Source organism: Asparagus officinalis, chromosome 4, assembly GCF_001876935.1.
Source record: "Asparagus officinalis chromosome 4, Aspof.V1, whole genome shotgun sequence".
Classification (NCBI taxonomy): domain Eukaryota; kingdom Viridiplantae; phylum Streptophyta; class Magnoliopsida; order Asparagales; family Asparagaceae; genus Asparagus; species Asparagus officinalis.
In genome coordinates, this window is record NC_033797.1 from 105,772,373 (window position 1) to 105,786,095 (window position 13,723).

Below are 13,723 nucleotides of genomic sequence, written 5' to 3' on the forward strand. Positions count from 1 at the left end.
CCTGCCCGCTTGAGCTAAAAGCTCGCTTGTAGGCTTGTGCTCGCCTGAAGGCTAAGCTCACTTGCATGGCTCGAGCTCACCTTGAGGCCAAGCTTGTCCGACAGCTAAAAACTCACCAGCATGGGTCGGACCCGCCTATTTGGATGACTCGCCAGCACAAGTCGACTCGAACCCGCCTATTTGGCCGACCCGCTAGTGCTATCAACTTCCTACTTTGAGTATAGGAACAGTCACATCAGTGGTCATATCCCACGTTTCAAGGGGGAGAGCATGATGTTCCTCACCCAAGCATGGCCATATTTCACAAATCAAGGAATTGGCTAGTAATTAACAATTATAAGAAGGGGGCGGCTAACAAGACCCTCTAGGTGGTCACATCCCATAGCTAGGGTGGTTGTTAGGTCCTCTAGGTGGTCACATCCTATAGCTAGGGCAGCTGTTAGGCCCCCTAGGTTGTCACATCCCACAACTAGGGCGGTTGGCTCCCTCACCCCTACTAGTGGTCAAATCCCACAAATCAAGGGATAACCCATGTCATCCCTTTTATATTTAAAACCACTTTCAGCCAACATGAAAGGGGTTGATTGGTTGCCTAGTTTTGGTTGGCTAATCATCCCACTTCCGAAGGTTGAACCTTGGCTCATTTTGCTAAAGGCTCCCTTTGTTGAAGGAGACTCATCTGAATTCTCAAACTTAAGACTCTCAATCTCTTTAAAAACTCTTACATAGCAGCTCTCTCTAAGCAGTCGGGTCTCCAAGCAAAGGCTTCTATCAGCTGGTAGAACATTCTTGGCTGCAAGCTTAGATTATTAAGATAAACTCGATCTGAACTCTCAGATTTGAGGCTCATTGGCTCTTTAGCCCTCTCTAAGCTTTCAGCCTTGATATTTCTCAAGCTCGGGTAGTCGAACTCAACCACACCGAAGCTTGTACTACGTACTGAAGCTCAACCACAACTTCGATTGTATCGTCCAAGGGAAGCAAACTTAGAACGAGCACCGAGAGAGGCGTCCTATCGCTACAGAAGAACTCAAGTTAAATAAGAAGGGTCATTCCCTTCTCCTCTATTGTAAACATTAACCATTAGTATGTAGTAAGCCAATCTTATAAATACAAACGACCCCTCATCAGGAAGTCAATTTTTACACCCTACAATGTTGTTTAGAGATTGATGAGATATTTGAAAGGAACTGCAGGTTTGGGCCTATTCTACACTGGATATCCGGCTGTAATCAAAGGCTATTCAGATGCAAACTGGTGTTCAGAACTAGATGAGTGCAGATTTACTAGAGGGTTTATCTTCACCATGGGTGGAGTTGCCGTCTCGTGGAAGTCTAAGAAGCAAACTATGATTGCATAGTCATCAATGGAATCTAAGTTCTTCACACTCTGTGCTGTAGGAGATGAAGCTAAGTGGCTTAGTTGTTTTCTCCGAGACCTTCTATTGACAGAATTGCAAGGTGCAATTACTATCTATTATGATAATTAGGCGGCGAGTGTTGTAGTAGCAAACTCGATGTTTAATGGAAAGAAGCAGACCATTCATCTGAAGCATGGCTATTTGAAAGAACTCATTTGCTAATGAGTCATTTCTATGATTGAAGTCCGGTCTTCAGAGAATGTGGTTGATCCTTTGACTATGGGTCTAAAAAAATACATAGTTGAAAGGATGTCTGCTGGAATGGATCTTAAAGTTTTGTGAGTCTTACAAATACTGCATAGTGGACTATTGGCGATGGACAAATCCGTCGCCAAAAGTCGAAAATCCGTCGCTAATAGTTTTAGCGACGAAAAAATAGTAATTCCGTCGCTAAAACTCCGTCACTATTACTAGGGTAGGTAAATCCATATTTAGCGACGGATAATCCATCGCTAAATATCAGCGACAGATATATAGCGACGGAAAATCTGTCGTTTATGTCTGATTTTTTGGCGACGGTAGTTTCCGTCGCTATATATTTTGGCCGTCGCTATATATTTTGGCGACGAAAAACCTGTCGCCAAAAGCTTGTATCAGTTCATGTCTGCCGTGTCAGTTTTTCGTCGCCATAAGTCCTTTTAGCGACGGAAAATCTGTCGCTAAATGTAAGCAGAAATTTTTTTTAAATTTTTTTTTAAATTTAAAAATTCTTGTACAATATATTTCACAATAAAAACATGTACAATAAATTTACACAGCACAAGCACATATAACACATATTTCATTCTCATACATATATGACACATATTTCACTAAAAACATAATAAATATCCCAACATTATAAATGTTATTTATACAGCACACCCATTGTTTTCAATGTTAAAAGAAATAAAATCAGTCTCGATCATCATCATCCTCATCACTAACTCCACCTTGTCGAGAAGTCCCAGCCTAAAAATATAAATAAAACGTTATAGAGCAATACGTACATCATCAAAAACTGAATTTTGTAGTAAAGTAACAAATTATAAAACAACATGGCATGACATGCAAGTATATCAATAATAGAGTATCATGGCATATTCTTACATGTTATATGATTCGGAGAGAGTATCATGGCATATTTTTATGTATTATACGCAAGCACGCACATGTTTTTAACAACGCACGCACACACCCTAACCCCACCCGTACACACGCACGCACGTGTACCTATCTCCACCAACACGCACACACGCACACACGAGTACCCAGCTCAACCCAATCCCCACACTTCCCCCTCCCCCACCACGAACTCACTAACCAATACAACCATCGCTACGCACGCACGCACCATCAACACCACCATCACATAAAAACATTAAGTATATAATTTTGGTTTTGTGTTTGGAGAGAGATATAGTTTGTGTGTAACAGTTTGTATCAGTGTGCATCGGTGTGTGTGTGTGTGTGTGATATCATTTAGTCACATGGCATACTCATAACTAAGTAAGAATTTTATATTTAATTCATTTAATTAAAAAACAAAAATATATATATATTACCTGATCCGCCATAAACCGTCTCCTATATGCCTCCTGAGAATCAGAAGGCAGAGTCGATATGAACTGGGCGAATTCCAGCTCCCTCTGCTCCCGGCGCCTCCGTTCTTCCTCCGCCATCTGGAGTAGCTCTGACTCTCGATGCGACTGCCAATCTTCCATCGCTTTCATCCGCTGCTCCATAGTCGGTTCTTGAGAAGAACTACATCCTGGTTGTGCTGCAGACTCGTAGGTGCTACTGGACTCGTACGGCCGATGCTCGGATCCTCTCCACCGGTATCTGTTCTTCCTACTCAGTCCAATGACCGTCTCGATGATGCTATCCTCCTCCTCTCTACTTAATCGGGTCGGAGTGTTAGAATCGACCTGAGTCTGTGATAATTGATCATGCACCTTAGCATGTAATTTCTCCTGCGATATACCAAAACAACCCGGTCAATTCTAACACATTTAAAATGCATTGTTATAAAAATTAAATATACAAATGAACTGCTACTTACAGCCAGATCCCGTATTGGCGCTTTCTTCTCTTCATCGGCGTATTTTGGGCTCCATGAAGTCAGAATACAATCTGCAAAATGCCCGAGATCTCCCCTTCCCTATTTTATTCAAATATATCATTAACTCATAACACATAAATTATACTTAAATTGATAACCTAAGAGCTAATATATTATATACCTCAAGCGCCAATTGATGATAATGCTGGCTGAAGGACCTGGAGCCCCCGTGATGCTCGTAACTGCGGGGCGCATTACGGTTCCTCCTTACTGTTTCAGCTTGACCCTGCAAAACAATGTTAAACAGATATAATATAGAATTTCAAACAATAAACAAAAATATATACTTCAATAATACCTAAATTTCGGCCGTGTCCTAATAATCGCAAAGTGCAAAAAAATCTACTCCATCTACGCGCTCGTCAAGATGCTAGTAACGCTCCTAATCTTCTGTTCTTTGAATAAAATATTTTTTCTTCAGCACAAACCGCCACCTCTTGAACGATAGATTGATTTGCGTGAAGCAGTAAGTCTAGGCACAAGCGTAATCGTCAAAGAAGAAAAAATCGCTTTACAGCAGTACAATGAAAAAAGAGATACAAATCAGTGGTGTTTAAACAAAATAGATAAAATGACTAATAATTAGAGAATTAAAATAAATGTATTAACAGCTGTATATATACTCCAACAAGCCACCAGCGCATCAATCCGCTTTGGCGACTTCTCACGTTAAAAATATGTTGAAGAAATTATGTCTCCTGCTAAAGCGGCGAGGAAATTGTTGAAAGCGTTAGCAAAATGGCCCGACAGGCACGCCCGTCCCATCGGAATCACAGCCCTCAATAATATCGGGAATGCAGGTTCTGTGTCTTGGTACACCCGCGGCCGTGGGCCTGTAGTGCTTGACAATACGAAAAACATGAAAATTCAGGCGAAATATTAATCAATCAATATCGATAATACAAATTAAAATATTAAACAGATAAACTATAAAAATCTATACACACCTTTCAATTCGACGCATCACGGCCTTGCTTGTTCATACCTATGTTGTTGCAATAGGTCGGCAAGCATGATAAGTATCCAATCCGCCCTTCACCTTGGCCGGTCGGGGCCTCGCTGACCTGTAATAGAACCCGGCGGTAGTGGCGCAGCTCTACAGCTACGCTATATGCTCTTATCGCCGCTCTTCTCAAATACATCTGGCATGCGGAGAGCGACGGCGGCATCTCCGCATGTCGGGTAGGATCAAGCGAGTGTCTCCGCATAGGTGCGGAGCAATCTCCTCGTCCTGTGTCCTGTGGCGCGCGAGTCATGTGTAGCAGTGATGCGTCCTGCGTAGGAAATGTTAAAAAATAATGTTAGGCTCATATTAATAGTTTATAAAAATGTACAGATCATACATAATAAATAAAAATACCTGACGTAAAGCCATGTGCGCTTGCTTCGAAGTCTACTAAAAAGATCTCTCAACGCGCCTCTCTAGCGTAATCCTTTGTCATCTATACTATTGAAAACATAATGAGTACCCAAACAAAACTATAAACATGACACAACTGATACATGTAACCAGTCAACAGATAATATAAAGGCAATACTATAATACATGACACAAACTGATACATGATACAGTCAAACAGATAAAATAAAGCAATACTTAATACATAACACAAAGACTGATACATGTTTCTAACCATCAAACAGATACATGAATGTCTTTAAATATAACCAAGTATTATATTATTATTATGATGTTGAGGCTCTACTCTGCGACCGTGTGCGGTTAGCCTATGACCGTGTGCGTGCCGACAAAAGGATTGTCCTTATATTTTTTATCGACTCTACTGTGGACTCATTTTTTGACTTTACGCCTTGGCTCACATATAATCACAGGTACATCAGGGCGCGCCAGTGCAATTTCATCCACCAGATTATTATTTTGTGTTAAGGAAAACTCAGCAACTGTTTCGTCGGCTAAGATAACCTCTTCGTGGTCTTCGTCAGACACGGCTTCATGAATGTAGGATCTAGGCGGATTCTTAAGGACAACCTATTCGTCATTTTTCATTATATCTTTGACATAAAAGCACTGTTTTGCGTGAGCAGCTAACATGTACTTTTCAGTCTGATATATTTCCTTGTTAAGATTAACGAGTGTGTAACCGTAGTCATCCTTCGCCTTTTTCAGCTCACTCCAACGAACCTTAAACATCACATGTCTGACTTCATTATTAATCCCATAGAAAATCTCCACAATGTCTTCTACTTGACCATAGCAATAGATTTCACCTTGTATCGGATTTAGATCTTTTGAACTAGCGTATGACAGTTGCGAGAGGGAGCAGAACATACCGCTATTTTGCGTTTGTCGTCTCTCTTCAAAACCGATGGTGTTAAACCTAAAGCCGTTGATACAGTAGCCTCCATAACGCTTAACCATGTTAGAAGGACCTCTGGCATATAAACATATTTTTTCAGACAGGTTAACCCCATTCATAATCCGTCGGTCAACCTTTAAGAAAAGAAACAAATAGTTTAAATATCTGTTGGCAAGCACATATTTGATATACGAATCAAAAATGTAAATAAATCTTACTTCACCCTTCAGCCATGTAGGGAATTGTCTAGAGTGTGTGTCCATAACTCTTTTATTTTTTGTTCTGCATTTAAGAATAGTCTGGACATATCGGATGTGAAGCCTAGAATAAAATCATTTATAACAGTTAAATAGAGATAGTTATTGTGATGTGATATGATCTGATTCAAACAGTTAAATACTTACGCCGCGTATATGTTAAATGTAGTATCATTGCTCAAGATATATGTGTGGGCTTGATCTAGCTCCATTCTGGGGAATCTAGTGTCCTCCCCACGATCATTATAGAATGTTCCGTCAATTATTCGTTGGGGACGGTTAAGCCTTGTCTCCACACCCTGCAAGTAACGAGAGATGAAATTCAAACTCTCATTACTTATATAGTTCTCTGCTATCGATCCTTCAGGACGTGCATGATTATGCATCATATGTTTCATGAAACCCAAATACCTACAAGCATATAGTTTCATGATTTGTGACAAAATAAAACTGAGTAACTTAATTTAACAAATATTAATTAAGCATTATAATAAAAAATACCTCTCTACAGGGTACATCCAGCAATATTGAACTGGTCCTGCGATGCGGGCTTCATATGCTAAACGTATTGTGAGATGCACCATGACCGTAAAGAACGAAGGTGGAAATAGAATTTCCATTTTACACAGTGTATTGGCTACACGTCCCTCTAATTCTTCAAAATCCCTGACATCAATCACCTTGGAGCACAACTGCTTGAAGAAACTGCAATATTCTATTACCACTATCACGAGTTCCTTCTCAGCATGTCGCAACGCAACCGGGAGAAGTTGATGCAATAGAATATGATGGTCATGTGTCTTGAGTCCCAAAATTTTCCTGTCCTCAATATGCACATTTGCTGAAATGTTTGAAGCATAACCATCCGGTGTCTTCACGGACTTTAGAAATAAACACATATTGTAGACCTCATCCTTCGACAGTATGGCACGGGAGGCTGGGAGTTCAAACTTTTCATCACCCTTATCTATAGCTTGCAGTTCGGGACAGATGTTCAATTCTGCTAGGTCTCGACGTGCCCTTAAGTCATCTTTTGATTTTTTTCCCGTCCTGCAACAAAGTGTTCAAGAGATTCTCGCATATGTTCTTCTCGATGTGCATGACATCCAAGTTGTGACGTATTTTTAAATTTCTCCAATATGGCAATTGATAAAATATACTAAATTTTGACCATCCATGCGGAAGTTCAGTACCCTTAGAGACACGCCCATGCGATTGGACAGTGCGAGGTTTATTTCCTTTCGAATTGCCTTTGAGAAATTGCTTACCCTTTCCCTTTCCCTTTCAATTTTGCTTCAATATTTTTCTCCTAACCCCAAATGGATTTTCTTTGTTGAATTTTTTCTTTCCAAATATTTTTTTAGGTAGAGGATGTAGAAGCTCAAATATTTCTTCCCCGGTCAGCCTTGGTGGTGCCGGTCTGTTTTCTAGATTGCCGTCGAACTTTCCTACTAACTTTCTGAACTTGTGCCCTGTAGGTAACCATCTTCTGTGTTGCTAATAATAGAACTTACGGCTGTATTTCAAGAACTTTCCCTCATAATCTGACATGCAAACCGGACAAGCAATCTGACCCTTCGTCGACCATCCAGACAAGTTAGCATATGCTGGAAAGTCATTAATTGTCCACATGACCATTACACGCATACGGAAAGCCTCCTTACCATAAGCATCATAAGTGCTGACGCCTTCATCCCAGAGAAGCTTCAATTCGTCAATTAATGGTTGGAGGAAAACATCAATGTCATTTCCAGGAGAATATCTTCCAGGGATCAAGAATGACAGTATCATGTACGGCTGCTTCATGCACATCGACGACGGCAGGTTGTACGGTGTCAGCAACACTAGCCAGGTAGACTAAGCAGAGCTCATTACTCCAAATGGATTAAATCCGTCGCTAGCAAGCCCTAGCCAAATATTCCGAGACTCCTTACCTAAGTCAGGGTATATACAATCGATGTACTTCCATGCCTCACTATCAGCAGGATGTCTCAATTTCCCATCCTCTTTGTGGTCGGTCGAATGCCATTGCATATTCTCAGCCAGCTCGGCAGACATATAAAACCTCTGCAGCCTAGGAATAATTGGAAAATATCGGAGAACCTTCACAGGGATTCTGCTCTGCTTATTGGATGATATGCCTTCAGATGTGCTCGTATGTTCTTTCCAGCGTGATACATGACACGTCAGACATTCCTCTAGACCTTCATTACCCTTATTGTACAAGATGCAGTCATTAGGACAGGCGTCTATCTTCTTGTAATCAAGCCCTAGCGTATCAACAATCTTGTGAGCTTCATAATAAGTTGCGGGGATGCTCTTCTCGCCACCTGGAATAACTTTCCTGAGCAAGTCTAATAACATCTCGAAATGTGTAACAGCCATCCCACTGAGTGTTTGGATATGAAGAAGCCTCAGCATAAAAGAAAGCCTTGTGAACTCGGTGCACCCCTCGTATAACTGTGACTCATTTTCTTCAACAAGTCTCATCAATCGGGCTACATCTTGAAACATATCAGTAGTGTTAACATCACTCGAAGATGGCACGGTAAGAATATCTTCCAACATATCAGTTGTGTCAATTGTCGGATTGTCGACATCAGTAAACTCTTCCTCTAATTGCATCATCGGGACGCCTTCACCGTGATGACTCCAAAATACATAAGAGCTATCAAATCCATTAATTGACAGATGGAAACTTACGTCACTCCTAGTGAACATTTTATCATTCCTACAATTCTTGCAAGGGCAAAAAATCAACCCGCTGAGTGACCGTAGAGGGTTGGTGTCAGAGTAGGGTAAGAAAGCTTCTATCCCATCCTTGTATCGAGTGTCTAGATGCCTTCGATCATGTGGTATGCCCATGAACGATTTGTCAGGAATTATCCGCATCTAGAATATAAAATTTAATGGAAGTGAGCATATCCCTACATATATCATTTTAAGTTATAGGACAAGTGTGTGTGACCGGCTGTCAGAGGAAGGCTTCTATCCCATTAGGTATGTAAACGTAGCGTGTATATGTATTTACGTGTGTTCAAGTGTACTTTTATTTCGTTAAAATTTTGGCAGCACCTACCCGCTGTTCTCCGAGTACACTATAGTACACGGAGAACAACGAGTAAGCGCCGCCGAAACTCTGACGAAAAGAAAGTACACAAGAACACACGTAAATACATATGCACGCCATGTTTACATACCTAACCCGTCCACACTGGACAGATCTAATAAATATTTATATATAAGCCCTCTGTCACATACAAGTACGAAAAGGTTGTCGGACCGAACACGATGGTATCGTATCCGCCAACAATCCTGTACGCGTATGTGACAAGTAAATAAAGAGATTATATATAGTATTTATTGGACGGGGTATTCTACGACTCGAAAATATGAGTGTACAGTGTGTGCAATTTCTATGTAATTAGCGATATAATAGTTACGATAACCCCTCACAATCACCTCACCCTCATTGTAACCATCACCCTAACCCTAACCCTAAACCTCACCTTCACCATCCCCTAACCCTAAACCTAAACCTAACCCTCAACCTCAACCTCAAACTCACCCCCACCCCCACCCTAACCCTCACCCTCAGCATCATCCCCACCCTAACCCTAACCCTAACCCTCAGCATCATCCCCACCCCCACCCTAACCCTCACCCTCAGCATCACCCCTACACTAACCCTAACCCTAACCCTCAACCTCACCATCACCCCCACACTCACCCTCACATAACCCTAACCCTCACCCTCACTTTCACCTCCTAACCCTAACCTTAACCCTCACCCTCATCTAACCCTAACCCTAACCCTCAACCTAAAACTCACGCAACCACCCCACACCCTAAACGCCTCACGCCTCACGCCATAAACCGCTAAAACCTGACCTTACGCTCACCCTCACCCTCAACCTCACTCAGCCCCCACCCCTACCTAACCGCTCAGCCGCGCTCACCATCATCGCCGCCCCCACCCCAACCCCCACCACCACGCCCCACCCCCCCCTAACCCTAACCGCTAACGCGTCAGCACACACGCCCGCGACCCTCAGCCCCTACACTAACCGCTAACCCTAACCATCACGCTCACGGCACACCCCCCACACAGTCAAGCCCTCACATAAACGCCTAACCCAAACCCTCACCCTCACCTTCAGCGTACGCCCCTAACCCTAACCGGCTAACCGTTAACCCCTCAACCCTCATCCTAACCCTAACGCGCTCAACCTCACCTTACCATCACCCCTATGCTCACCCTGCAGCGCTAACCATAACCTAACCCTCACGCTCACCTTCAGCCCTCACCCTAACGTAGCCTTAACCCTCCAAAACTCCACGGCCCACGCCCCACCCTCACCCCCAACCCCACCGCTCCACCCATAACCCACACCTTAACCGCTAATGCTAACCCTCGCTAAACCCTATACCCTGAAACTGGCTAACCCTAACCCCTCCAACGGCTCAACCTTACCATCGCCCGCACCGACCTAAGCTTTAACACCTAAACCCTAATCCAAACGCCCAACGACTAAATACCCTAACACCCTCACTCATCCACCTCACCTAACCCTTAACCCTTAACGCCTAACCCTAACGACCCTAACCAAGTAACCCTAACCCTACACGGCGCTAACACCTAACGCCTAACCCTATCTTAATTTTTATATTAAATAAAATTTTTAACAATATGAATATTTTTTAGTAGGGTTTTAAATTTTTGTCCATAATTTTTTTGGTTTTGGGCAAAAATTAAACTAATAAATTATAACATTAAACATAAAATTATACAAAATAATCCTCATCTCTCTTTTCTCCACCGCCAAATGTTCTCTCCGCCACTCTCGTCGTAGGTCGACTGGCGGTGGGCCGGCGACCGTTGGTCGCACGGCCACCGCGTCGACCGACTGAGAGAAGTGGGCGCCGGGGGAGAGAAATTTGAGAGAGAGAAAGATAGATTGAGGGGGAGGATAAGAGAGATTGAGGGGGGAGGGGAAAGGCGGGGTACCTTGAGAGAGGGGGGGGGAGAGAGATCGAGCCGCGGCGGGCGGTGGTCGCACCAAACTCGGGGCGACGGTTGGGGGGCCCGACGAGGGGGGGCGCGGGTCTGAGAGTGGGGGGGGGGGCGTGGTCGCTGGGAGAGAGAGAGGGGGAAAGAGAGGGGGTGGGCGGTGCTGAGTCACCGCACAACGACGGCGGCGGCGGCGGCGACGGAGGTGGGGGCGCGGGGTGCTAAGAGTGGGGGGGGGGCCGCGAGGTCTTTGAGAGAGAGAGGGGGAAAGAGAGGGGGGGGGTGGCGGTGCTGAGAGAGGCTAATAAGCCTCTCTCGGTAAAATCGGGCGTGGGCTGGCCCGCCAAAATTTGGGCGCCGGCGGCGCCCGAATTTTTTTACCCAGCCGCAAAACATTTAGCAGACGGATAATTCCGTCGTTAAAAATGATTTTAGCGACGGAAATTCAGTCGCTAAATGAATATTTATCGGAAGCGGAGAAAGAAGATTGTCGGTAATGTTTTAGCGGCGGAATAGTTAGTCGGATTAAAAACAATATTTTCCGTCGCAAAGTAATTTTTCGGCTACGGATAATATAGAGACGGAATTTGCCGTCGCTATAACAGTCATGTTATAGCGAGCGGAATATCCGTCGCTAAATTTCCAAAGCCAATAACGCCATTTTCTAGTAGTGGTAGAGATAATGGGTCTTTCTAAAAATAATTCATAAGAGTAAATAAGATCTAATTGGGGCGCTCTGGGCCCCCATGAATTTGATCAAGATCCAGAGACTGATAAAAACATGCATAGAGTACCATCAGGACCGATGAGCTTATATGACTCATGCTAAATAACTGCATGTTTGATGGTGAGATTCCTGTGAAAATGGCGCTTCGAGCGGCGAAAGAGATTTAGGTGTTGTTGAAGGATAAGAGAGTAGACCAATGCCATAGATCGAGGTGTTAAGTGTCTTCTTCTTTTCAAAGATTGGGCAGTAATAGTGCGATAGAAAGTCTGAGAGATTTCATGTTCATTGGTTTAGATCAGTACCTTGATGGTTATTTGACCAGCAATGTGCATTGATTTTCGGCTATGATGAAAGCTATTATGGAAAAAAGAAGTGTTTGGCATCCCCTTTTTTTTTTAAGGTCCACTGAACTCTAGATATTTGGTGCCCGTAATAATTTCTTCTACATTTATGGAGAGATGGGCAAAATGGAGATTTAATCATTGTCCTATTGTTTGAATTCGCGGGATTGAGATAGAGGAGCGTTGTTGCTTCAAGGTCAAATCAAAGGAGCCTATTTGAGACAATAATCTCTTTTTTCTACGTAGATAAGAGAAACCAAAACAGCATTCTTGCTTTCCACCATTTGATACGTTGTTTTGAGAAGTTTAAGTTTCAAAATGAAAATATCCAAGGAGAGGCCATGACAATTCAAAAGATTCCAGGATGTTGTAATGAAAGGTATGAGTTCTTATGTTGGAATCAGATTCTTTCATAATCATGAATAATGGAAGGAGCAGGGTTGCATTCGTCTACTATCGAAGGATTTTAATGACAATGATCTGAGCCATTGTATGCAGAGAATATTGTTATACTTGAGAGAAATTTCGCTATCACCATTCCCTGCACAGCATAAGGAATCTGTCTTAATCTAGACATGGAAGAATAAGGCGATTGTTTTGACGCATGGCGCTAAGGATTCTGGGCGCTAATGAGTGGAAGATGCGCAATGAAGGGATGTATTGTTGACAAAGTCTCTGAAGGAGTTGATATCATCTAAAGAGACCATTTCTAGTGTACCACACTTTGTTCATTAGAAGATAGACTTGGCATTAAATGCAACGCACAGATAATCTAAGGGACTAGAGAACAATATCACGAATGTGGTGAAGCTCGCGACCGAGTAAACTCTTTGTCATCCCTGTCTACTAGGGGGCATATACATAGGTGAAGAGTGAATTTCCAATCAAAGGTATGATGGTGAAGGAGGCACTGAAACTGAGAAAGACAGCGCCACAAATGAATCAATTAAGGAAATGAGTTTGACCATCCAACAAGGACTTCCAACCATCAAGATTCAGTTGAGCCTAAGTGCACACCATTGGTAAGTTTCCTTACCACCTGTTGATGCGAAGCTTTCTAGCAGAGGGGTTTTACTATGCTTAGTCTCTTTGAAGACCAACATGTCAAATAGGGCTGTAACGAATACAAGAACAGTCCTGGCGGGTGATAAGGCACATTTTTGCTGGGGTCATTTAGACGCTCTAACATATCAAGTTGTGAGTTTCATGGAGATGAAATATGTTTAGGACACTATAACTTCTTGATCTAGAAATTATTCAGGTTCTGACATTTTTCTCTTTGCTTCCTTGCTTTTTACAGTTTTGTCCTATTATGCTGATCAGATAAAGTAACACGGCACAATTTTCCAGCAACATCTTGCAAGAATTTCTTTAGGTAATGAGTTCATAGACATAGCAACAAAAGAAGAATTTGAAGAGTCCTAAGATTTGTACATTTCTTGAGGATTTGATTAGCTCTTTTAGGAAGAAGTATGCCATACTTTAAAAAGCTTCTATGCTTGTGGGCTGAAGATGTGCTTCCTGACAGAGTGGGAGGTTGCTGATGAA

At 42.7% G+C, this 13,723-nt stretch overlaps 1 protein-coding gene across 1 annotated transcript; it reads right to left on the reverse strand.

The window, feature by feature from the left end:
- LOC109839118 lies at nt 2,286-4,896 on the reverse strand. Its single transcript, XM_020407550.1, has 6 exons — nt 4,882-4,896; nt 4,586-4,795; nt 3,643-3,747; nt 3,462-3,560; nt 2,965-3,372; nt 2,286-2,371 (listed from the first exon to the last, which is right to left on the reverse strand). Exons 1-6 carry the CDS (start codon nt 4,894-4,896, stop codon nt 2,315-2,317), a joined length of 894 nt encoding a protein of 297 aa, XP_020263139.1. The 3' UTR covers nt 2,286-2,314.

What these genes read in the sequence shown, in the direction of transcription:
- LOC109839118 (XM_020407550.1), bottom strand. An exon ending in ACCGCCGGGTTCTATTACAG is followed by an intron (nt 3,748 to 4,585) that starts GTCAGCGAGGCC and finishes ATTGTTTTGCAG; the next exon opens with GGTCAAGCTGAAACAGTAAG. An exon ending in CGCCAATACGGGATCTGGCT is followed by an intron (nt 3,373 to 3,461) that starts GTAAGTAGCAGT and finishes GGTATATCGCAG; the next exon opens with GAGAAATTACATGCTAAGGT.